Below are 26,518 nucleotides of genomic sequence, written 5' to 3' on the forward strand. Positions count from 1 at the left end.
GACAGACATCTATGCACATGGCAGTCTAAGCCACAACTCTTACCCCTGTAAAGTCATAATCAAACTTCAGGTTTTCAGAAAGGCCTTGAAAACCCGGTTGAGGCAGGTAGGTGCAGTCTGTGGGGCGATATTTCATCGTGATATTGTGCTCCTTTTGGCTGGTGGATTTGTAAAACCTGTTTCCTTTCTGGGCTACAGGACCAGCAACAGGCTTCCCTCAGCACAGGCCACCAATGCTGCGGCCCCGAATACACTCTGGCTGCTGCCCCCACCACCAATGATGTGTCCACATAGTATTTCTGCTGCTGCTGCTGCTGCTATTACGCTGGTGGTATCAGCAACTCTACTCACCACCTTCACTGCAAATTTAGTTGTAGATCTTTGCCCACAGAACGAAATTTCAGCCAACATTTAAATTGCACATTTAAAGGTCTGAGTATTTAGAAAGGGTGGGTAGGTGGAGAGGTTGGTGCATTTATTTTTTGCCTTCCAATCTGCAGTAAAGCCTGATTTGGGATGCAGATGATTTACATTCAGCCCTACCTTTCCGGATCCTTGGGGTGGGGTTTCAGCGCAGAATTTTAAACACTCCTGCTAATGGCAGGCATGGCTTTCTTGTGCTGGGCTTCCTACCTTCCCTGATGTGTCCTGCCTTGCTGGATGTAGGAGGAACAGATGTAGCCCAGGGCAACTGCTGGAGAATTGTCACCTCCGGCTGTTGCGGAATCTGAGAATTAATGTCAGAGAAAAGAATCAGTCTGCGCAAATAAATCCTGTCTCTTCTTGAGGAGGTCATTTCCCCACTCCCTCTTGGGCCAAGATTTCCTCTTTTCTTTTCTTTTATACATTCAAGTTTAATGAAAAGTCTGATGCAAGAGCCAAACTGGATATAGCAGCAAGACAGACATTTTCCTGCAACCAAACGGAGGATGATCTCCAAATGTGATGAGGGGCAGCAGTGGGCAGGTGGGGTGCTTAAACCTTTCCTCATGGACTGTGTGCTCACTCAATGGCAGAGCACATGCTTTGCATGCAATAGGTCCCTAGTTCAATCCCTGACATCTCCGGGTAGGTCTGGGAGAGACCCCTCCCTGAAATTCTGGAGGGTTGCTGCTAGTCTGTGTATAGTGAGTTTGATGGGCTAGTCGTTTGACTCAATATAAGGAAGCTTCCTATTTTTCTTTCCTAGTAATCCCCCCCGCTGATTTTCTCCTAGCCGGGGAGGGGGGGGGGCTTACCATGGACCCAACATTGTTTCCCCTCTGCGTGGGGAAGCACAACAAGGTGGGTTTTTTAATTAGAAAATCAGCCTTGGGAATGGATTAAGCATGCCATTTCCAGTTGAATTCCTTTTGGAGCATTTGGCGACAGCACCAACATTTATAAGCGCGCTTGTGTGTGTGTGCGTGCACACACAAAACATCAGGAGACACTTCGTGTGTCCCCTACATCACCTGCCCCCCTAGCTTTGTGTGTGAGAGGGCCCCCTTTTGCCAAGTACTGGTCTGACTGTGCAAGCAACTCAAGCAGCTGTCTGGGGAGGCAACATATCTATTGGCACTAAGTGCAGGAGGCTGTGACTCCGAGAGTTGTACTCTGTGCAAGAACACCTTTTACAAAGATTCTGGCCTTGGTTTGCCCTTGGATTCCTCATCCATTCATATAGAAGAGCCTATGGAATGAAGCACAGGCTCTGCTCTGCAACATTTGGGGTGGCTCCAAGCCATACTTTTATGTATCACACACACACACATATCCCAGAAACTGTAATTTGTCAAGGTTCTGGGAACTGCAGCTCTGTTAGAGTGAAAACCACACTTCCCAGGGTTGTTTGGACAAAGTCATGTGCTTTAAATGTGTGTTGAATGAGCTTTAAAATGTACTGTGTGGCTCTCCCCTTTGCCTAAGGAGAATGTGTCATCCTATTCCTTGGGGGGTTTTCAAGGCAAGGGTGGTGGTGGTGGAACCATTTTCCCCAACCCATAATTGCTGTGTGGGGTCAGTTCCCACATGTGAAGTCCAGGGCGGAAGGAGGGAAATTATTTGACAGGATCCAATGAGGCAGTTTGTGGACTGGCTCCCAACAGGGTCACAGGGTTTATCTCTGAGACAGAAGAAGGCAGGAGGATTTAACTGCTAGATGATCCTGCAGAATCCCCTCCAAAGGTAATTAATTAACAACAACTACTACTACTACTACTACTACTACTACTACTACTACTACTACTAATTATTATTATTATTATTATTATTATTATTATTATTATTATTATTATTATTATTTCATTAATTTCCTTAGCACAGGGCAACTGACCCAAATGTTTCAATGCCCCAGAAGCACCAGCTCCCCAACCCTCTCTGGTTATTCTTCCAACCTCCATGTGGAACTGTGGGGATTATTACAGATTTAGCAATGACACACAGCATAAAATAGTCTGTTCCAGATATTTTTAAAAAGTTTTTGCAACCCCCCCCCTGCAGCCAGCATCCTACTGCAACCTAGGGATTATTTTGTGGGGTGTGGGAAGGATAAATCAGATCTTTCAGAGTTCCAAGGGATTCTCCTCTCTGCTGCTCATGCAGGGGTGCAACTCTGGCTCCCTCTCGACTCCCCCAGCCCGCAACAATGACTTACTGGTTGCTGAATGAGATGCACTGGTGGGGAGGCGGTCCCTTGGCCCCTCCGATCCATTGCAAGGCCCTGACTGCTTGGTGGCAGCCAAAACAAGCAAGAGAACAAAGCAAGCTGGTTGCTAAGGGAGCTATGCTCAAACACACTGGCCCTGCCTGCCTGACAGGTGGCTTTTAGTTGTTCAAAAAGTGCCTTGTCAACACAAGCACCACGGGGCTTGGGGTGGGCAGGGGTTGCCCAACAACAAAATTAATGTAGTAATAACCCCACAGTATTACCACATACATAAAGATTCTAACACCTCTCTGAGGCACATACTTTTGGTGACTCAGCAACAGTACCAGCTTGAGTGGTCACTTTTGCAGTTAGGAAAGTGATGGAGAAACGTGCTGAAAAGAACAGTGGGATTTGTACCCCAGTGAGCTTCGTGGCCTGGTTCTAGCCTGACACTCTATTCACTACACCTTTCTCTCTGTGTCTCTGGTAGCCCTGTATTGGGAAGGAAAGCAAGCACGTAACTACATACTCTCCCAACATTTTTGTCCCCAAACTTGGCGTCATGCCAGAGCACCTTCCGGTCTGGGTCTTTGGTGTGGCCCTGCTGACTCGCGCCAGACCAAAATACAGGACATTCTGGGATGCAAACAGAAGCAGGAATTGGCTTCTGTGATTTCAGGATGTCCCGCTTAAATTGGGACAGTTGTGGGACATGTGAGTGTGACCTCTCATTTCCATGAATATTCATCTCCCTCGTTATCACAAACTTCCACGGGAAACAAATCATTCTGTTATGTCCAATGCTATCAACCTCATCAAATGAGGCTCCTGTCACTCTCTTTAGAAGACTGAATGGAAGGAGGGTGGAACAAGCCTCACATGCTGAGAAAATTGATGTTTTGTAAGTCCAGGGGCTTTTAGTTGCAGCAGCTGCTGCTGTTGCTGCTGTCAAGAAGGATGGGAATGCGACATTTAGGCCATGATGAGGTCAACCCGGAACGCGATGTTGTTCTCTTTTCTCAACCTCACATCACACAAGGCTTTCCTTTGATTATCTGTGGTTTTCATAGGAACAATGAAGAGGTGTGGGAGAGGAATCTGCAGTGTCAGGCAGCCTTGGGCACTTCATAACAGAGGATTGCCAAGCAACTGAAAACAAATCAGCTTAGCCAGACAGCAAAACAAGAGAGCAAGGAGACGAGATACGGAAGGAGAGAAGACTGCTGAGTGTTGCAGTATGGAGCAGACTAGGCATAGGTGAAACTCACAACCCAGGTCCATCCCCATCTGGCTCCAACATAGAGCCCACAAAGATAACCACCCTGTACACTTCAGGTGCCTTCTCCCATGTGAACCTAGGGGCACAGCCTCCTCATACAGTTAAAGCACCTCTAGACCACGGCTTCCCCCAAAGAATTCTGGGAACTGTGGTTTGTTAAGGGTCTTGGGAATTGGAACTTTGCAAGGGGTCTCCTAATCAGGGGCAGAGGAAGGGGGTGGTCCGCACCGTGTGTCACCGCCAAGGGGGTGACAAAATGCTGGGCAGCACTCACCACAGGGCCTGCAGTGTGCCCCCAGTCTCCGCCCTGCCCCAAACGGTCCACCCGCCACCTCCCCCTCAGCTGTAGGCCGGCTACGTGGGAGGAGCAAGCAGACTCCTTGAAGGCTCCGCGGAGTGTCCTGTCCTGGCTCGCCCCACCCTGCGGGTGGCTGGCCCAGGCGCCAATCAGCTTGCTCCGCCACTGCTCCTAATGACTCTCGGTACCCTTAACAAACAGTTAAGCAATGGGTGTGACTCGTCTTTAAGCAATAGTCTGCATTAAAGGCCCACAAAAGCTGCTATCTGCAGGAACTGGCTCTGTGATCGAGTTCATTGAGCCTGATCTCTACCTGCGCCACACCTGACGTCACATGTCAGGGGTGGGGCAGGTGGGCATGGTCTGGGGGAAAACTGTCTTGCAGGCCCCAGCTGGGACTTGTGCAGGGCCATGAGCTGGAGGCTCTGTTTACTACATCCTATGGCAGAAGGGGCTAAAATGGTGCCCTCCAGATATTGCTGGACTCCACCTCCCACCAACCTCAATGGTCACAGATTATAGGAATCACAGTCTAAAGCAGGCATAGGCAACCTCGGCCCTCCAGATGTTTTGGGACTACAATTCCCACCACCCCTCTCCACTGGTCCGGTTAGCTAGGGATCATGGGAGTTGTAGGCCAAAAACATCTGGAGGGCAGAGGTTGCCTATGCCTGGTCTAAAGGGTACCATTATGGCTACACCTTCTTCTTCCCCTGTTGCACCATCTGCTTACCTGGTGAAGTGACCTACCTAGATGCTCTCTAAGCCTTTGATTTGAAGGAGATGGACTAAGAAGCTCTTCCTTCTGCTTCAGAGTTCCCAGTATGAGCAAGGTGTCCACACATCACCACCTTCCATCTCACTCTGCTCACTTCCAGGTCATGTAGTGATCCCACCTTTCCAACCTAAGAGGCTCACCCCACAACAAGAACCCAGGCAAAAGCATTGTGATAGCTGCTGACAAGTATAAAAATAATAATATGGGGAGAAGAAGCAGATCATCCTAATCCAAAACTGTGGATAGCTCAATTGGTAGAGCACGTTACTCTTAATCTCAGGGTTGTAGGTTTGAGCCCCACGTTGGGCAAAATATTCCTACATTGCAGGGGGTTGGATTAGATGACCCTTTGGGGTACCCACCAACTCTGTAATTCTATGAAAAAAGCTAAAATTGCCTGTACAAATTGTTCTGGACCACCAGGGGGAGCTGTAAGCTTTTGATTTGTAGGCCTAAGTCATTTTCTTTTTAAAATTCCAGGTTGGGATTGTTCGGCCTTTCAAACATACCAAGAGCATCATAGGAACACAGGAAGTTGCCTCGTACCAAGTCAGACCATTGGCCTACCTAGCTCATTATTGTCTACATGTATATTCAACCTTTTCAGACCCAGGGCTCACTTTTAACCCAAACAGCATTTGGGGACCAATTTCTTCATCTTCCACCATATACTTTCAGGGCGGTATTGCTCCTGTTGTGACCAACCTTCGATTAGGCCATCAGCTGATGACCAGGGGTCTACATACACAGGCTAGCGGCAGCTCTCCGGGGTCCCTCTGGGCCCTACCTGGAGAAGCTCAAGGTACAAAAGGAACCTGCCCATTTTAGCCTCTGACCCCACACGCTGCTGGCATGTGTCTGCCTTCCTGAAGGGAATGTGGCCCTCAGGTTGAAAACAGTGCCCCACCATGGCTCTCCATACTGATCTAAAGGACAGGAATCGAGCCTCTCCACCTCAAGAGCCTGCCTGCCAGCTCCCAGCACCTGAGAGCTAGTGTGGTGGTTATAGAGTGTCAGAGAAAGGTGAGGGGAGGCCAGGGTTCAAATCTTGACATGGCCATGAAGCTCACTGGGTGACTTTGGCCCAGTCACAGCCTCTCTGCCTAAGTTGACTCACAGGGTTGTCACGAGGAGTAAATGATGAGAGGAGAACCACGCACCCTACCTTGAGCTCACTGGAGAAAAGGTGGGATATAAACGGAATAAATAATAAATAAATAAATATTAGGGAGAAAGGAGGCTCCCCGGTTGCCACTGCAGTCAATGACTTGAGAGACACACACCCCACCCCAGGTTGGAGAACCTAGGGCAGAAGTGAGGAATCTGTGGTGCACCAGATGTAGCTGGACTCCAACTTCCCTCAGTCTCAAGCAGTGTGGCTCAATGGTCAGGGATGATGGGAGCTGGAGTCCATCACCATTGGGATGGCTACAGGTTATTAGGCATTAGGGCATTAAATCCTTTGCTGCCAAGGGGAGGTGAACGGAGTCACCTGTTCTGGCCACCAATTCCTGAAAGGCTTGTCTCAACAGGAAAGCTTTACAAAGAGTTAATCAATCCACCCACCCACTCACTCACCCTAGGCTCTGGAACCAGACCAAGAAACCTCACAACCCCTACGGCGGGCTTGTAACTTACCTAGAGAGTTACTTTGTCTTCTCTGAAAATGAAATGTCTCCCTGAGACAGAGAAAAATGTCCTTGTAACGTTGAATGATTGGGCACAGAGATGGGTCCTGTTGTTGAAAAGGGGCAGGAGATTAATCCAGCCCCAATGGTACTTCGTTTGCTTTATGATGTCCCATACATCAGTGTCACAAAAGAGCGAGCCGATTAGCTGGACCTCACAGCTTCCTTGAAGCCTAAAGCCTCTTGAAAGACGCAGCAAGAGGCTGGCAGAGGGAGGGGGAGGCAAGTGGGAGCCTTAGATCATGCGTGGCCATTGGAAACACACTGGGCACAGAAACACACAGCCAGTCCTACCATGAAATAGGCCAGGGGTCAGCAAACTTACCACACCTTAGGCCGGTGTCTCCAGCGCCGATCATGCAGCGGGCCGGAGGGCGGGGGAGCGCGTGCCCATACGCGTGTGCACACGCTATTTCCGGTGCACTTCCGTGTCGGAGGAGCACCGGAAATAGATTGTGTGCATTTGCACAGGGCTCCTCTGACCCAGATGTGCACCGGAAATAACCTTTGCGCATGTGCACAAGCTATTTCCGGTGCTCCTCCGACCCGGAAGTGGGCAGCCGCACAGTGCAGCACCAGTAAGAACGGGTGGCAGCAGTGGGTGGCAGGGGTCACCGCAGGCCGGATAAACAAGTCCCTCGGGCCTTATCCAGCCCACGGACCTTAGTTTGGGGACCCCTGAAATAGGCAGATTCACACCACACACTGTCCAACCATCTCGTCCTCGGTTGCCTCCTTCTCCTTGTGCCCTCCATCTTCCCCAACATCAGGATCTTTTCCAGGGAGTCTTCTCTTCTCATGAGGTGGCCAAAGTACTGGAGCCTCAGCTTCAGGATCTGCCTTTCCAGTGAGCACTCAGGGCTGATTTCTTTAAGGATGGATAAGTTTGATCTTTTTGCAGTCCATGGGATAACAAGTTAGCCACCCCTGATTTAGATGGCACATCACCCCATGAAGACTAAGTTGAGCCTATCTCAAAATCTATGACACATATTCGGCACTGCAATGCAATTAGAGCAGATGCAAACTAAATTTATCGGGCGTGCCAAAAGATACAGTAATTAATCTCCAAAAGTTCTGCATCTAATAAATCCCTAATTAATTCCTAACATAGAGAAAATGACATAATTATAATCTTCCCTTTGACCAGGGGCGAGGAACCTTTCTGGCCAGGCAGATCTGCCCCCACTTTTGACAGGTGAGGTGGGCAACCCACCTGTCAAAAGCCCTCTATACAGCACCAACCGCTAGCGGATTGTCGGGCACATGGGAACTGCAGTCCAAGAGGCTCTGTAAAGCAGTAAAATGCTGAGCATAGAACTGGCGAAGATGCTTTCTGCGGGGATCAGCTGCACAACTGACTTCTCCATTGTGCATCAACTGATGGGTGAGGATTTCAGCCTTGCTTTTGGAATGGATGGCTATGAGAGAAAGCTCCCCGTGAGGAACTTGAGTCTTGTAGCCGATCCACCCACCTGATGCCACATGTCAGGTGGGTACGGTTTGGGGAGGCACCCTTTCCTTAGGCCCTCAAGTTGTACTTTTTTTGTCAAGTGAGATCAGCAGCTCCCATGCAATTTTGGAATAGGATTAAAGGTGAATGCTGATAGAATGCCTGTTAGTTATAAATAGGAAAGGAAAAAAAGATACAGTGGCTAATGAGTATCTGGGATATAGCGTGTTATGATCAATTTAACTCGTTTTGTCTAGGTCAGGGAGGGAAGGTTGATGACATACTCAATGATGAGTGGAGCACTTTTCTTATGTATTGGAACTCAAATGTACAGGATCATACGCATGTTAGGTGCAATTAAATAATTTTAGGGTTTCTTTTTGTTATATATTCATTGTTTTAGACAGGGTGAAATGATAATAATAAAAATTTGGATGTATAAATGTGAATGTCAACAGTAAAGGCAGAGAACAATAAATGCAAAAAATGCAATATAAAATAAGGCAGGCACCAGGACACAGGTATACGCGGAACACATCTGCCAAAGGAAGTAACTCCTGATGCTTTTAATCTGTGAACTGCCTCGAGGCCTGTGGGTATAGGGCAGTATATAAATTCAATAATAATTCCAAGTGCAGTTGCATAGCCACAAGGGAAAAGCACTTATATGTGCAGAGGTTCTTCATTATATATTGCTATGTTGCATCCGGGTTTTTTTAAAAGGAGCAAGAAATGGCAATTCATCACTCTTTGGCAAAATCCTACATACCTGTACCTTCAATGGAGATAAGCAGATGAAGTCCTCTTGGTGGCACCACAGCGTCAATGTTCCACTTTGAATCCACTTGTAAGAGGCCTTTTCCAGAAATGACACACCTACCCTTTGGAACAGCCTCCCCCAGGGAGACGAGGCATGAGAAAGACGTACTACATTTTCGCCACGTGCTGGAAATATGTTTTGTTCATACAGGCATGTGCTTACTTGCACACAACACAGCCCATCAGCTGGGATTGCATATGTATTCCTGCTTTGCTTTGTGTCTTTATACGGATCTATTGTTTTGATTGCGCTTCACTGTTTTGTGTTGCACACAGCTTTAAAACATAAAGTAGTATTTACAGAGTTTTCAAATAAATAAATGGAGGTGGTGGGGAGCATTCTTGGTGAAAGGGTGTTTCAGCTTTGCTGAAGCTGCAGGACACTCTGTAAGGCATGTTGTGTGTAGTTCTTGGGCATGTTTTACTGAGATTTAGGGCTTAAGACCTGGAAGCTAATTGTAGCTTGAAAAAAGACTGACTAGATACAGAAATGCTATCCACTTAGGCTGCAAATCCTATTCCCTTGTATAGGGGAGAGAGCCTCATTGAACTCAGTGGGGCTTTTGAGTAGACAGGGATGGAATTGCACTGTTCATTTCCTTACTAGCCCTTTTGCAATTGTTAAATTAACTGCATTAGAGAAGCTTGCTCTTTCCACAGCTGGTTAGGCACAATGCACAAAATCCCTTCTCTTCCACTTTCCCCATATTCTTCTGGGCACTCTATGAGGAATATGTGTCATATTTACTAGGAAATTAACTGTAGACAATCTACCCACCTTAGCTGCTTCCTGCTGCAATCCTTCCCCCACAATCCGTAAAAGCTGTTCAGGCCAGAGGTCTCTTTGGAAATAGATCAAATAGCATTTTATTCCTGGAACTGCTCCCTGATACATTGTGCATCTTCCAATGAGTATTTATAATGTGCTAGCACACCTTGTCCCACAATGGCACATTATCTGTAGACTTTCTAGCTTAAGCAACATGAGAGGCAAGCAGTTTTCATTTTGTCCAGACATTCCCTCCTAAACAACTGACCTAAAAGGAAAAGGAAAAAAGGGGTTTCCTGCATTACTGTGTTGCTTTCTTACTGAAATTCAAACTTCTAATGGAAGCCAGAAAAGGAGCTTTAATGTGTGTGTGTGTGTGTGTGTGTGTGTGTGTGTGTGTGTTGAACTATTGTTTGGGTTGAAATTGGATGCTGTCTTTCCACAGCAAATCCTATCATGTTCTGTTTTTTGTTCAAAGACATCAGATTGGAATGCTCACAAAAAACTTCAGAAGCAAGAGCTCATGGGACCACAGAGTTAATCAAAACATCACACATTTAGAAGGGATGCTGTGACACTGGATGCCATCAAAGTTCAGTAAGGAAAATGACACTGATCAACACACTAAGATATCACACAGCCAAATGATGCCATTCCTAAACAATGGTTGGTGTGGTGGTTTGACTGGTTGTGTTAACACATAACACTAAGCCATGGTTTGTTTCAGCCATGGAAGAAATCACATGATTTCAAGAAACCACATGATCCCACAGACAAGCAAACAGGCCACAGCTTGTTGATACAAACTGTGGTTTATTTTCCAGACACTATTGCCTAGTGCCCCTGTATTTTGGCAAGTATCTGCAATGCAGTGGCGAAACAAACCACAGTTATGCAGCGTTAATGGGTCAAGACGAAAAGTCAAGCTACTGTTAAAACAGGCCATGGTTTGCAAGCCAACAACAAACCATGGCAGTTTCTTATCAGAAAACAAACCCTGGTGAGTTTGCTGGACTGGGTCTGGACATTCCAACAAACTACAACTTAGCTAAACGAAACTAAGCAATGTAGCTACGACTGCAGGTAGTTCAGTTGGCAGGTAGAGCACGAGACACTTAATCTCAGGTTCATGCCCAACGTTGGGCAAAAGATTCCTGCATTGCAGGGGCTTCGACTAGATGACCCTCGTGGTCCCTTCCAACTCTCTAGTTCTATGAAACAGGAACAAAGCAGGCCACTGCGTCCAAGTGTAGGACTGCTCACTTGGTCAGCAATGGATTAAACCCAATTAAAATGTTAAGAGCATTTTGACTAATAGTCTGAACAGAGGACCATGCTTCTCTTTTTGGTATTAAGAAAAACAAAGAATGTCTGCACCCCTCCCCCTTTCTGCAGGTTCCAAGCTCCGGTCAAACATCCGCGACGGTGCAAATAAACAGATGCAGCACAAACTGGCCCCTTCCACAAGACCACCTTTAATAGAATGAGGAAGCAGGGTAGGTCAGAATGTCGATTGAACACAGCCTCCCCCACGCCCACCCTCAATCCTGAGACACACATGTTGTATTACACACCATTCTGAACAAGACGGTAGCTGTGGCTTACGAGTGCCAACGGGGCTGGTGTGTTTGTGGGTGCCTGTGTGTAGGGGGGTAGGGGGGCAGTCTGCAGCGGTAAGATGAGGGGAGTCATTTTGCAGCTGAGCCTGTTCACCTTGGTGGCCAGTGGCCGGGTCCAAATAAAGGATCTCAAGCAGGGCTCCGAGACCCTTTCACAGATTGAGACGAAGACAAAAGGAACAGTGGCTTTTCGAAAGTCGGCCAGGCCTTTGATTGTTCCTAACTCAGCCTGTGGTGTCATGTAATTGTGAACTCTTGGGCGGGGGGGGACGGGACAGAAGGGGAGGGGTAGGGGATGTCTTCTGCCATGGCCTCCTCTTTTGTCGTGGAAAAAAAAGTAACAGCTGTTAAGACACGGCTTGTAAAGAAAGAAGAAAGTGGGGGAGATATTGCCATCAAAAAGACTGGCATGCAGGCTTCTTTTGTACAGTCATTGGCAGTTTATGAAATGATGGTTCCTTGGTTGTCGGATTTGTACAGTTCAAAAAATAAAACCACAAAAAACTGAGACGCGGCGTCCGCTAGCGAAGACGACCCTGCCCTGCCCCTTCGCACACCCTCCTCCTCCTCCTCCTCCCCTCCCTACGTGGACAGAGGGACATGACTGAGTCCAAAGCGCCTCTCGCTGGATTTTGGCAAGAAGAGAAAGAGAAGAGTTGGATGCATAGCAAATTCCTCCGTGGTCGTCCACACCCCAACCCACCCTGTGCGGCGAACCTGAGCAAGATTCCCTGGCTTCTGGGGGTGGGGGGGATAAGAGTTTCTGCCATCTGGATATCCATGGTGCCGAGGGGCTGCTGTCAGCACGCAATCTCATCCAGCGTGCCCAGGGTCGTCTGGAGGGGGACCGTCACAGTGTGGCTGATGGGATCGGAGTGGTTTGGCAAGGGCTCACATGTGCTCTGGGGAAGGAGAGAAAGAGAAAGAGAAAGAGAGAGAGAGAAAGAAAGGAAGCATGGTGTGCAGTGTAGGGGCTAAAGTAAGCGTAGAAGGGCTTTGTTCAAATCTCACCTCACTCATGAACTCACTAGGTGGCCTTAGGCAACCAATTCTTCCTTCAGTCTCAGCTCTCCATCTGCAATATGGGGATAACACATTGGCCTACCTTCCAGGGGCATTGTAAGGACTGCTGAGACAATGCATGGGAAGTGCTTGGACCCGACTGAGAAGCGATATACAAATGCAAGGTTTTATTTTAGTATCTGCCCTGGGGGCTGGGAGGATCCAATTCCTCATACTATTAAGGCACCTAGAACTGATGCAGATTAGGAAAAGAAACTTGGAGCGGAGGGAGCTTATGTAAGATTAGCTTCCACTTTAGATGAAACAGCTGCACTTGTGATTTTCAAACACTGAATCCTGAGATTCCAAAGCAGCACTGTGGCTTTCAGGAAGGCAGTCAAAACCCAAAAAACAAATCTAGCGGTAATGGTCATGGCAACCATGTGTGTGTGTGTCGTGTTTGTGTGTGTTGTATATGTATAAATGTATTTGTTTGTTTGTGTCTGCAACAAATATCATACTATTAGTGTCAAAATGTACATTAATATTGGCCACGAGTCACAAACATGCTTAAAGCCTGTTCATTCCACTAGAGGTGAGTTAAGCACTTCTTTCAATTTCTCCATTAAAATGAACAGAACCTCAAAGTAATCAGCTTGTGAGTCTTGACGTTTGCACCTTGAAACCATCATGCTTTGAAATCTGAAACAATCAGTTTTGAAATGTGCATTTTGTGTGGGCGTTTGTGTGGTGTCAAATTTGGAAAAGCAAATGTCTTTGGGGGTTTCAACAGCTACAATCTGAAAATATGCAAGTAAGTCTTACTGAACTCAGAAATATCTCACACTGGGTAAACATGTTCAGGATTCTGCTTTAAACCTGACAGCTCGAACTGAATCACTGGCAAAATTTTAAATCTGAGGGAGCGGAGAATCTATAAAAATATGGAACACCATCCAAGTTTAAGTGTTGTGCAATAAGAAGCCAAAGAATGTTTATTCCAGGGTTAAGTTCCACTTTGTTCTGTGGGTCTTATTGTCAGCTAATATGTACAGGATTGCAGATTTAAAGACCCACTGATTTCAGTGGGATGGATTTAAGAACATAGTTCTTAACACTCCATAGAAATATGTGCTTAACTCTGGCTGGATCATGTCTGTGATTGATTGATTGATTGATTGATTGATTGATTTACTATATTGGGACCTGCCTTGAGGTAGGTGATGATATAAAATCCATACGCACAAACACATGTATTTAGCTATCATCTGCTTTTTAAAAAATGTCAACAAACCAAGATTCTTTTGAATTGTGGGAAGGGTCTAAAATAATAACAATCTAAATAAACAATGCACACAGGGCTCTGATGCAAACAGTCCCATCCTCCAGTGTGTCCCTTAAAAGGTCTAATCTATCTTTTATTTCTGTGGCTAACAACTATTTTGCTCTTGACACAGCATGATGGATGTGTCTGTCTGTCTGTCTGTTTGTTTGAGCTCACAAGGACCTGAAATACCTCAAAGCTTTTGCTCTTTACTTTTCTTGAAAGCCGACAAACTTTTAAAACCCCATCAGGACCAATGAGTCCGTGTCAGGTAAACTCGAGCCTCAAATGCCTCATATTGCAGAAATGAATCACAGCTTCAGTTCTTACCCACCCATGGAAAGTGAGCATTGCAGGGTAATGAACCAGTCTGGTTTGCAATGGCTTCTTGTATACCCTACACCTGCTTTAGGCCCAGGAAATCTCATGCTTACTTACCACATTCTCATCGTGGCTTCCTTCCTCCTCTTCCTGGCCAAGAAGATCTAACAACTTCTCCTTGATCAGCTAAAAGAAATGGGAGAAAAGGGGAAGCTCTTAGTCCCAACAGAACCTTGGCAGAGCCCAACCATCTGCAGATGCAGGGAAACTGGTCCTGTTTGCTTTATATGAGACTAATGATTTATCCTGCTTCTGCTAGTCCACGCAGATAGTTCATGTCATATTGCGGATATGGAACTGAGGCTGAAAAAGTAGTTGCTCACCAATGGCCACCCAATAAACTTATCAAGGAGGTGAGATCAAAAACACCCCTGTGCTACATATATACTTCCAGCCTATATCTCCTTCTACTTTATTTTTTTTAGATGACTCTCTTTCTACACCCCCCCCCCCCCGGGTGCTGAAATTTTGCTGATTTGCTACGGTTTCTAAGACCCCAGCATGTGTGCTGGAATGAGCAAGCTTGCCCCCCTTTCTTTGCCTTCTCAGGAGCACATGTTCCAGGTCAGAGGACCACTGATAAATATCTGGTGGTATTTTTTACAAGTGGCCACTATGGATGGGAGATGGAATAACTTTTGCTGAATTAAGCAGTGGGTGCCTGAGGAGGGAAGGAATTCAGAGGCCACATTAACCCCATTGTTCAATGCTGTCAGCACTGTAAAACTTGCATCACCTCTAAGAGGAGTAGCTCTGGCACTAGAAGCAAATTTTCAAAAGTGAGGCATGGAGTGAAACCACAGGAATCTGATCTATGCTTTAGAAATTGTAGACATGGGAGAGAAAGGAAGAGAGATGAGAAGGTGCAGGGTCATCACGGTAAGGAGAAGGTTGGTTTTCCCTTCCAACCTTGTTGCCACACAGGCCTTTGAATTAAAGAGTGGATGCCATTCTTTTGCTTAATTTTATGTAGAATCTAGATTGCCAACCCATTTCATTCCAGCATCTGTTTCTAGACCTCATTTGGGGAACTGTATTTTTTTTGTTAAAAAAAAAACCAGTTGCAGTGCCAACTTTCTCAGGAGGGACTGGCAAAATGTCATTGAGGCTTCTCAGGGTGTATGTCCCTTTAATCTCCCCCTTTACATGTTAAAGCTGCTTCTGCCCCTTTAATTAGCGGCTTTCTGTTTACTCACATGGTTGACATTCACCACTTCAATAGCCGGTTCTTGTTCCCTTTTGGGGGGGAGAGGGGCAGAAGGGCATTAATGATAGGTTTCTTCTTAACAGCCAGAGCAATTTCACTTTTATTTCTCCCCTTGTTTTATAATTGCAATTACACACACAAGCTGCAAATAAGAAAGCAGTAAAGCAGATCCCCTCACTTGAAAGGGGACAGGAACCAGCTAATCAAAAGATGATTCAGGAATTCAGTCATATGAGTGAACAGGAAAAGTTTAATTAAAGGGGCAGAAGCAGAGAGGTAGAAGCCATTTTAAAAGAAAGGGGCAAGGAGGGAGCTACTAATAAAAGAGACTGTTGCAGGATTTTTATAAGGAATGCAGGGCTGTTTTAACTGTTTCAATTATGCTTCCAGCTGAAAGGTCCCTACTGTGAAAGCAACCCTTTTCTCAGTTGCTAACAACTCTGAGTAAATGCCTTTCTCATTTTCCCATCAACATCAGGACTAGACACTTGCCCCATTTTTTATTTTTATTTTTTACAGAAGACAGGTTATCAGACAGCAGTGGAGGGCACCAAGCTGTGTGCAGAAGGACCATAATCCACGTTCTGTGGCACGACAATGGCTACCCAGACCTGACTGCCTGGGGAACTGGGAAGCAAGCGCTGGAGGAGCTGAAAGGTGGCATGCATGGTGGTTGCAGAGCTCATATTTGGCGTGTTTTACTTTAGGTTTTGACACTCGCTCGACCCGAAAGGAATCCCAAAACGTAGCCAGCAGTTTTACACTTAAAATTAGGGTCCCTGGGGGAAGAGAAGGAAAAGGATGGTTGCTGTTGGTGTGCATGTGTGAGAGAAGCTTCCATGAAGCATGCCTGCTTCTATCTTTAGCATCTGTGAAAGCTGCTCTATTAGGGCAACTGGGGCACTACCCCACCAGCCTCAGTGTGCCCCCCCCCCAAAATCACAGAACTGTGCAGTTGGAAGGGACCCCAAGGATTCACCCAGTCCAGCCCCCCTGCAGGGTAGGAATCACAGCTAAAGAATCCCTGTCAGATGTCCACCCAAATGCTATTAAAAAACCTCCAGTGAAGAAGAGGCAGACCCCTCTTATCTGCCTACTTATTTACACCTAGTCCAGATGCTGTCCCTGGCTGTCAGAGTCCTCTTCCTCCTCCATAGTCTCCCTGTTGCCCTTGTAGAACTCAACAGGGAGGGTAATGGGGACAAAACTAGAATTTGTTGGCCCTGCCTGGCTCCTCCTCCTACTGCTGGCTGACCCTACCAGTCCCAATGAGCACCAGCCGCTGCTGTTCCCAATCCACCCCTCGGAAAAAGCTGCTTTAAGAGAGAGGCCTGCTTCTTCCAGAGCACCTAGCCGCACGTGCCGAACTCATGAGCTGGCATCCAGCTGAGCTGAACGAGGCCCCTGGCTAAGTGGCTCTGACAGAACTAGCACACAGCAAAGGTAGCTGGGCAGAGCGTATTTTAAGACAGGGGCCTCGCAGGTGATCCTGCATGCCCAAATTTATCTACATGCAGTTCCCTGTATTTGGAGTTGCGGCACAGCAGGGTAGGCCTTATTTAATTTCAATATGTATTATTAAATTCTAATAGGTTATTGGATATTCCTTTATTTGATATAAGTTGTTTATTTTAAAGTTATATTTTTATCACAACTTTTTTGTATTGGATCAGATTGTTATAAGGTGTGCGTTCTTTGCTGTTTCTTCAGCTTGTAAACTGCCTTGCATATAGTTATATAGAAAAGCGATATACAAATTAAAAGTACTCTTATTATGCTCACTTTCTCTCCCCCCCCATTTTTTTTTAAATTAAAACAAAGATAAAACAACTACAGTGGGGGGGGGGGGTCCATATCCCTCTTCTCTCCTGTTGTGATCCAAAGGGAAATTGTTCACTGAAGCTGCTATTTTCATTGGCCAAAAATCCCCCCATTGGTGGCAGCTGTGCTTTCTTATTATCTTATTATCTTTGCTATAAGACTGGGACCAGGGGGTGGAGGTGGGAGTTCCTTCCAATACAAATAGCAGCTTTGAAGAAGCATTTTCCATTAGGGCTGTGGTAGGGGAAGAAAGGGTTAAATCTCCCCATCACGCCTATTGCAGTCCTGATAATTATCACACACACCCCACACACATGGAGGCTCATATTTGCATTTAATAAAACATGCAAATATGCATAATGCAAATATGCATTTAAACAGCACATCTATTTGGGTCATACAATTTTTAAAAAATTGTAAATCTGACATTTGAGGGAGCCTAATTTAAGTTTGGGGGCTATTGTCCTGCAGCCCAGATTTATTACACAATTTGGTCTTGGTAGCACACAAGACCCAGGCTTTACACTTCTCTAACCTGGTTCACCATTTCTGAGTTTATGGCAGAAACCTGAAATGTGGGTTTGGATTTTGTGCTTCAAGTTTTCCAAACCTGCATTCAGGAAATCCCAAGAAATGCAGACATCAGAATTTCAAATGCATTTTGTCTTGGAAGGAGAAGGCTGGGGAATTCAGGGAATGCATTTTGTAGACAGCTGGGAGGGAATCAAAGGCCAGGAGAGGCAGAGAGAATGAAATGGGGCACTTCACCCCAGTCATTTATTACGTTTACAAGCTGTTCTCTCTTTTTGTTAGCCAGAAAAAACCCTCAAGGCAGCTTCAAAAGAAAAAGAAAATACAAGTGAGCCAAAGGAAGCTTAAGTATCTGGGCGCCTGATGGGGTCAGAGAGGAGGGGCTGGATGGCAACTGTCAATGGATGGGGGCCCACGTCCTCTCTTTCATCCTGCTAAGGTGCACAGCACCTGGATGCTAGGGTTACATAAGTCACCACAACAGAGGGAGGGCCACAACTTACCTCATAGATGTAGTCAAATATTTCCAGAATGGTGAGGATACTAGCACCAATAAATAGGCCCATCTGACCTCCAATATCACCTGCAGAAGAAAAGGGAAAGGAAACCAAAGCAGGCGTTTTATCCACACACTATTTAAGGGTGTGTAGAGAATAACACAGTTTGGACCTATTGCGGATCTGTGCTCACCAGCTTTTGGGGCAAAACATGCTACCCTCCTTCAAGCTGTCCGGTTCAGGAGCAACAGGCTTCCCTGGTTTCCAGCAAAAGCTTTGCAGAATGTGGATTGGCTGGGCTTTGCCACTATCACAAAACCAGGCTTTGCAGGCACCAAAGCATGTTCAAAGCAGTTCCCCACAAAATCCTGGGAACTGTAGTTTCCTCCTCATAGAGCTATGGTTCCCAGCATCCTTTTTTTTTTTAAATGCATTTAACGTAATTCTTTTTTGGAGGAAGGCAGGTGTGTGCTTTGAAAATGCTTTAAAGGTCTTGTGTGGTGTTGTCTCAGGGAGCTACTGGGAACTGTGTGTACTTGGGCCTCAGAGTCCTCTTTAGGCACCAAACAGAAGGGCATTTGCAGTATCAGCTCCTGTGGTTAGCAGGCAGTAGCCTCTGAATTGGTCAAAACTAGCATCACTCCTGGGATCTTGGGCTCCTGGCTGTATGTGATCAGCAGAGCAATACAAGTTGCCTATTACAGTTCAAGAACCCTTCCTCTCTCTCCCTTTCTTTTACAGTGAAATAAACTTATTTCAAGAAATCTGGCAATTAAATCTTCCCCATTGCCAGTACTGTGGAAACATAAACTGATGATGGAACAAGTAGGAGAGGTTACTCAAGGAGGAATTAGTACACCATTGATGGCTAACCTCCATTCACACTCATCAGGAAGTAATAAAATGGGTTCCACCTGCACACAGGAAGTGTCTAATTAAAAGCACAGCAGCACTTTAAAGACTCTCAGTAGCACTTCATCTGTCCACACTAAAAGGGGAAATTCTACAATTGTGCTTTATTATCACACACACACACACAGCCCAAATCCCTCCACTAAAACTCTGGTCTTGGGGGGTGGGGAAAATCTGAGGACCACACAGAAAACACCAGAATGCAGCAGAATGACAGGGGCACCTGTATCCTCCATGAAAAGTGAATGAGTAAAGAATGACCACTCTGTGTGTGTTCGGTGGGTGGGTGGGAAGTCCTGATGCAGAAGCTATGTTTGTGGTTGAGGTGAAATTTGAATGAGGCTTCCCAGCTCAGTTTTGATAGTAGTGGATATCATAGTGAGGTGGTGGCGATTACCTGATCCCCCAGCAGATGAGTTACTGCTGCCACTGAGAGTTGGTGGGGAGGTCGGCACAGGGCAAGTGCACTGGTGCAATCAGGTCAGCACTGCCACTGCACTCACCACCCACTGTCCCTAAGCCAGCAGGCCGCACCCACCCTCTCAGATAAAATTAGATTTGGCAAGGGTGATCAGTGGCGTACCGAGGAGGGGTGATGGGGGCGGAGCGCCCCGGGTGCCAGCCTGGGGGGAGGGTGACACCCCCCCACTCCCAAGCCGCCGCCCGACGCCTGTCTGTGCTGCTGCTTGCGCGCTGCAGCCTTAAAAGTTGCTGCTGCTGCATGGAAGGGGTGCCAGCCGCTCGCGCCACTGAGGGTGATATGGACTGTCACTCCTGTAAGCTAAAGCACCCCTACCCTTCACTCAGTTCTGATGGCTGAGCTGCTTAGAGAAGAGTTATCAACTTCTCCCAAAACCTACCCTCTGCCTGGAGTTTCCTTTCATACTGTCAGTAAACATGTTAAGCACCCGTGAGGTGCCTTCTTCCTCTCACAGCTTTCTGATGCTAATTTAAATGCAACTTAAAATGGCATTGGCCATTTCAGCTGTAGCACCAGACTGCTGGTTGGTAAGTACCTCTTACTGAATTCAACAGAGTTTATTTCCAGGAAATCATACACAGGTTTATAGCTTTAATTCTGTTGCTATTTGCTATCTGCCCTACCTCTCTGATTCCTTGGTTCTTGGGAACTTTTAGCCTATACCTCAGAGTATTTGCAATCTCCCACAGCTGTTGCTATTGTTATTAATGATTATTGATTATAATAATTATATTTCTTGTATCCAATCCTTCTTCATAGAGATCCTAGGGTGGAAAACAATGTTTATAAAATACAGCATAAAAAAATTAAAACCACAATTTACATTAGAGAGGCCATTGGAGCAGCACTGGGAAGGGAGTGCCATAGACCTGGTGCCATCACCAAGAAGTCCCTGCTGTGTACTGTTATATGCCATCTATGAAGATGATACAAGGATCAAATTCCTTTTGAAGTTGCAACCTGCCTCATAGTTATTGTGCTCTTGCAAATCTGGAGTCTCTCTTCTATTGGCATTTTTTTAAAAATGCAATTGTTATATTTGCTTACTTCTGCTACTCTGATTCAGGTTCTTGTTCAACGTCCATGAAGCATCTAGGGATGAATATGTTATTGAACAGATTATCCTTTCCCTGCCAGTAAAAATCATAGTTGTTCTCTATATAAACTGGTAAGAATCTCTCTGCTTATTGTTCAGAAAGAAAGAAAAGGCTTACATCTCCATGACAACAGGGTATATGCTTAAATGCTGCTTACAAAGGCCTTGAGACAAACAGACAGACATTAAACTCTCCTTCCTTTCATCTAAATAACAGACGGGCTGGATTCTGACTTTGACAAGTCAGGCGAGCCAATAATTCTTCATTGTGATGGATAGAAAGGCAAACTCCTGTCGACAGGGTAGGGGCGGGAGCAGGAGACAAACTGAGGCTACTGGTCTACAGCCGAATGGAAATTAACAACCAGGCATACGTGGAGGAAATAAACTCTAATTTAAATTGTCCTAGCTTGCTTTCAGATATACATTTTTCACCTTTTTAAATATTTCTAATTACTGGTGGTAATTCTACACACTAAAGATTTGTTGGCAGAGTGTGAGGAGAATGACACATAGGATTGGGTAGAAGCCTCACTATGCTGGAAAAACAGCAGCTAAGCCACTGTCATGACAGCTACACCTCTGGTGGAACATGCCAGGTAGGCTGGCAGTAAACAACATTGCTGGAGCTGTTCTACTGGCAAAGATATGCCAGCAGAGTGACTGAAACAGGGCTTGGGTGGCACAAGGAAACACAGGAAGCTGTCTTATACAGAATCAGACCATTTGTCCACACTGACCAGGGATTGAACCTGGGGCCTTGTGCGGCAAAAGGAGACGCCCATATATGTTGGGCCCTATAAACCTTTTGATCCATGGGCAGGCCACATCAACAGCCCAACTTTACACCAGTCCACGGACATGGCACAAAGCGTTTCCCTCCCGTTGACTTTGATGAGAGAATGGAAAGATGGAAACCTGCAAATCGAAGGCTACCACAGCAGAGCATACAGGATATAGGATGACTCAATGCTAAATCACACAGTACGCCACCAGTGGCAGAATATAGATGCCACATAGGGAGGTGATAACTCAGGTGGCGACGGGAAGCAGCACGGGACTGCATCTCTCTGGGTAAAGGGTCTTGCATGTGTAATGGGGGGGGGGGAGAAGAAGAAGAGTTTGGATTTGATATCCCACTTTATCACTACCCGAAGGAGTCTCAAAGCGGCTAACATTCTCCTTTCCCTTCCTCCCCCACAACAAACACTCTGTGAGATGAGTGGGGCTGAGAGACTTCAAAGAAGTGTGAGTAGCCCAAGGTCACCCAGCAGCTGCATGTGGAGGAGCGGAGACATGAACCGGATTCACCAGATTACAAGTCTACTGCTCTTAACCACTACACCACACTGGCTCTGCTGATGGGAAACAGAGAGAGAACAGCGCTTTGCACACAAAGGAGGAGATTTACACAAAACTGATTGGCCTTGCAACCCATGCTCTCAGCTGCTCCTTGTTGAGGTTGGCAACGTTATTCTTCTAAGCATGCTGTGGACATGCCTGCAATTGGCATTCAGAGGAAGAGTGCCTTTGACCCTGGAGGTAGGATATAGCCATTGTGACTAGTTGCTGGGTGATCTCCCTGCCACCGTTAACCTCATTTCCTCTCTGCCTCAAATTGCCCACCACCACTGGAAGGGAGCTGGGCCAAAACCCCCAAATTCCATTCATTTTACACCACACACACACACACACACAGGATTCTTACTTACCAAGTAAAGCTGCCACTTCATATGCTTTCTTCTGCTCAATGGTCTCATAGTTGAGGGCTTCGAAGAATATATCGAGCACAAGAATATTCTCCCTGAGGAGAAAACAAAACAAAACAACACGGGCAGCCAAGAGACAGAATCAAAAGGAAGGAGCTGCATCCGTGAAAACAAATAAGCTTTCTGCTGCCATGGCACGTTTTTGAGTGAGCGGCGATGAGAGAAAACTCATATTCCAAATGGGTAGCCTGAGGGATGTGTTATGCCTGAGCAGGGGGTCAGGCCATCCCAAGGGAAAGAGATATTATGTAATCGGTAGGGAGTCTGTCATTGCGCCTTGCGGCTTCTAGACAACCGCAGCGTACTGCTTTTACTTACACCTCCTCCATCCTCAAGGCTCTTCCCCACCGCCCACCCAAAAATAAATAACAATATTCGGTTCATTAAAAACATAAGCTGCTTGTAAGCTGCTACGCTGCCAGCTCCTTCGGGACTTGAAAACCAAGGCACCAAATATTCCAGAGACGTTAACATACACAAGAGCCCCACCAGATCTGACCAGAGGTCCCTCTATAATCCTTTTTTCCACAGCAGCCAACCAGGCACTTCTAGAAGTCTTCCAAGCAGAGCTTGAAGGCAATAACACCCCTCAGCTGTTTGCTTCCTTCCTTCCTTCCACCCACCCACTGGAATTCAGTGTTGCAGTATCTCTGAAACAGAAGGATCCATATGGCCGTCGTGACTTTTAGCTCCTGACAGACCTCTCCTCCTCCGCAAATTGATCCAATATGGTTTGCGGGTTGTAGTTCTTTGGGTCTTTTTATTACTCTTTTTTTATCTTGTATTTTTATGCTTGTGAACTGCCCTGAGATCTATGGATGAAGGGTGGTATACAAATTTAATAAATAATAACATAAAGTCTACAGAGATCTCACGGCAGCGTGTCCCAAAAAGAAAGATGTGTGTTTTGTGAAGCGGTAAAAAAGGTAAAGGTAAAAGACCCCTGACAGTTAAGTTCAGTCACGAACGAATCTGGGGTTGCGGCGCTCATCTTGCTTTACTGGCTGAGGGAGCCGACGTTTGTCTGCAGACAGTTTTCTGGGTCATGTGGCCAGCATGACTAAGCCGCTTCTGGCGAAACCAGAGCAGCGCACGGAAAAGCCGTTTACCTTCCCGCCGGAGCAGTAACTATTTATCTACTTGCACTTTGATGTGCTTTCGAACTGCTAGGTTGGCAGGAGCTGGGACCGAGCAACGGGAGCTCACCCCGTCGCGGGGATTCAAACCGCCGACTTTCCGATCGGCAAGCCCTAGGCTCTGTGGTTTAGAACACACCTTAAAAAAAAACCCAAAACAGACCTGTCCTGACAATCTATTAGGAGAAATGTTTCTCTCTAAATTTTCTCCACACCTTGCATAATTTTGTAAGCCCCTGTCAAGCACCCCACCGCCAAAATGTATTCATGGGTCCGTCCATCCCCCGCCACTACACTGACTCCTCCAGCTCACTCCCAATTTCCAAGTCTTTTCTCATAAGGAAAGTGTTCCAATCCTACGAATATCTTGGTTTCCGTTTTCTGCCCCTTGTCTAACTAGTTTGAGTCGGGAGACACCAGTTGCTCGCAGCTAGGACACACCATACATTTAACCCCTCTCTCCCCACCCTGCCCAAGAATCCTGGAAACTGTCATTTACCCCTCACAGAGCTACAATTCCCAGCACCCTGAACAGACTACAGTTCCCAGAATTCTTTGTGGTAAGGATGTGCTTTAAGTGTATGGCATGTACACAGCCATAGTGCAGATTTCTCTTTAGGCCACCTAAGGTTGGCAGTATTCTCCCTTCCACTCTCCGGCTGCTCATCTGCCCCATGATAAACTAACAGGGCACAATTCCAGGGGGGCAACATGCATGTAGGTGTGTGTGTAGCTCTAGAACTCCCAGATGTCAGTGCCATTGGCGCTCAGTCCCTATGGTGAGCATGCAATACCAGCATCCAGTTGGCTGGCTGAGCAGACCACACCTGAAGAAGCTCAGAGCTCAGAGCTAGCTCCTCAGCCTCAGCAACTTGCTCCGAGTGTAACGACTGCACTTAGCTTCTGTGCCGCTTGCCTCGTCGTTGCCTTGAATATTGTGGCCTCCGCCTGCCTTTTGACAATGCAACTGCTTCACCAGAAGCTTTCTTATTAGGAATTATAGGTACCGAGATTCCAAAGGACCAGAAAAGACTGCTCATGTACGCGACAATGGCCACACGGATACTACTAGCCCAGAGATGGAAGGAAGAGACAACCCCGACCAGAGAAGAATGGCAAACCAAGTTGATGGACTATGCCGAAACGGCAAAACTAACTGGGAAACTCAGAAATCAAGAAGACAAGAACTTTAAAAAAGAATGGGAAATGTTTATAATTTATATACGAGATCATTGTAAGCAGGTTAAGACAATGGCAGGATTTTAACCACACTTGTAATGTAACGGAATGTATGGATAATTTAGAAAGACAAAAAATCGGAGAAGTATTGATATGCAATTGAAAATATTATCAATAGGACCTGTGGAAGGGATGGGGGGAAGGTAGGAGATTCAGAGTAATTTTGATATTTGGATTTTGAATTTGTTTTTGTTGTATGTTTATATTAAAAAAAAAAAATAACAAAAAAAGACAATGCAACTGCTTCCGGACCCTTCTGTTGCTACGTTGGATCTTGACTACTGCCAGCCTTTGACTAGGCACCCTGCCTGGGCCACTGGAGTGGATGGGCAGCCAGCTCCCTGACTTTCCAAACCCGACAGCCTAGAGACTGACCTAGTTGAGGCCTGGGAATCAATCATCATGTACATGGAGTTCCATGTGGAGGAGACCCATTAAAATTACTGGACGCAAGGCAGTCACGTCCATTAGCTTCAACGGGTCTACTCTGAGTAGGACTAACACTGGCTACAACCCTGTGTGTTGGGACACCACAAGCAAGAGCCTCTCATTGGGCTGTGTAGCATCATTCTAGCCCCGACCGGAATGGGCCTACTTACGATATGTATTTCTCTGACTTGTTGAACTTTTTTTCAAGGTACTTGGCCGAGGTCTTGCTGGGGATCTTCACCATGGAGAGTTCCTTGTTGTAGCGCGTCAAATTGCATGGCATTTGGCACACACAATAACTGCTGTCCTTTTCACCAAGAACCACTGCAAGGCAAAGTGGAGACCAGATAGATGGGTTATCTGTGGAACTACCAGCTCAGAGATGCAAGCGTAAGGGGAGTTTTTGCTTTGCTTGTCATCATCAAGGGTGCATTCTAGGCTGGTGTGGGGGAACCTTTTAGACCCAATGGGCCAAATTGCTGTCTGTTCCCCTTCTCACAGGCCAACTCTTGACACGTGGGCAGGACAAGTCATCTGTCAGAGTCCCTTCGGCAAGTGGCTGCTGGGCGCTTCGGAACCGCAGCACAAGGGGCTTTTCGACAGCCCTGTGCTTGGCATGCTTCTTCACCAGCCGGATTCATCTCCTCTCCTGCTTCAGCTTCTGCCTCTAATTCTTGACCTTCCTCTGCCACAGACTCTCCCAAGCTCACTAAGCCCTGCTACCTCTTCAGCTTCCTCCGCCTCCTCCAACCAGTCTTCTCCCTCTGACCACTCATCCGTCGTTCCACCACCACCAATCCCCAGGCTCTGAGCCTTCTTCCCGGAGGGTTCCCCCCACCCTTCCTTTGCGTCCAACAAGTCCATGACAAGTTGTGCTTTTTATCCCACTGTTACTAGAACACAGGCCCCTGAAAACGCATTCCTGGCTTGAAATGAGATCCTTGGAGGTGGTGGTGGGGAATAATAATAATTCTGAGAAACTGACAGTGAGAGAATCCTTTGTCCTTCAGAACTTACCTAGCGCAGGCTCTGCACACTCTTTATACTGCTCCGGCGTGCAGAACGGAGCATCCCCTGCACACAAAGAAAATAAACAACACACAGGGACATTATTTATGCAAGCTTTGCAACAGTGAGTTTCTTTCTGACTAGTTTAGGAAACTAGTCCTTGCTTTACAGGGACTGGAATAAGGATTACTGGCTGGGGTTGCCTTTAGAACTCGTATAACCGAAAAAGCTTCGTTGCCTGCCAGTTCATTTCTGGACCAAATTCAAGGTTCTCACAGTAGTGTTTAAAGCCCCAAACAACTTAGGTCACAAAGATCTGAAAGACCACCTCCTTCCCAGGTGTTAAGATCAGC

At 46.5% G+C, this 26,518-nt stretch overlaps 1 protein-coding gene across 3 annotated transcripts in view; it reads right to left on the reverse strand.

The window, feature by feature from the left end:
• Positions 1-9,699: 9,699 nt before the first annotated feature.
• LOC117058281 (acid-sensing ion channel 2) overlaps positions 9,700-26,518 on the reverse strand; it is a 386,757-nt gene continuing 369,938 nt past the window's right edge. The window contains exons 5-11 of one of the 3 annotated variants that reach the window (XR_004427853.1): positions 26,175-26,231; positions 25,328-25,481; positions 22,297-22,388; positions 18,102-18,181; positions 14,097-14,165; positions 12,344-12,407; positions 9,700-9,981 (exon numbers count right to left, since the gene is read on the reverse strand). Coding sequence is in view for 1 of the 3 variants with exons in the window: in XM_033169345.1 (XP_033025236.1) it covers positions 12,133-12,234; positions 14,097-14,165; positions 18,102-18,181; positions 22,297-22,388; positions 25,328-25,481; positions 26,175-26,231 (554 nt within the window). In the remaining 2 variants the exon portion in view is untranslated. Of the gene's footprint in view, positions 9,982-11,168; positions 12,235-12,343; positions 12,408-14,096; positions 14,166-18,101; positions 18,182-22,296; positions 22,389-25,327; positions 25,482-26,174; positions 26,232-26,518 lie in introns of those variants that run through there. The other 2 variants (XR_004427852.1, XM_033169345.1) reach the window with 2 other exon arrangements.

Source organism: Lacerta agilis, chromosome 14, assembly GCF_009819535.1.
Source record: "Lacerta agilis isolate rLacAgi1 chromosome 14, rLacAgi1.pri, whole genome shotgun sequence".
NCBI lineage: Eukaryota > Metazoa > Chordata > Lepidosauria > Squamata > Lacertidae > Lacerta > Lacerta agilis.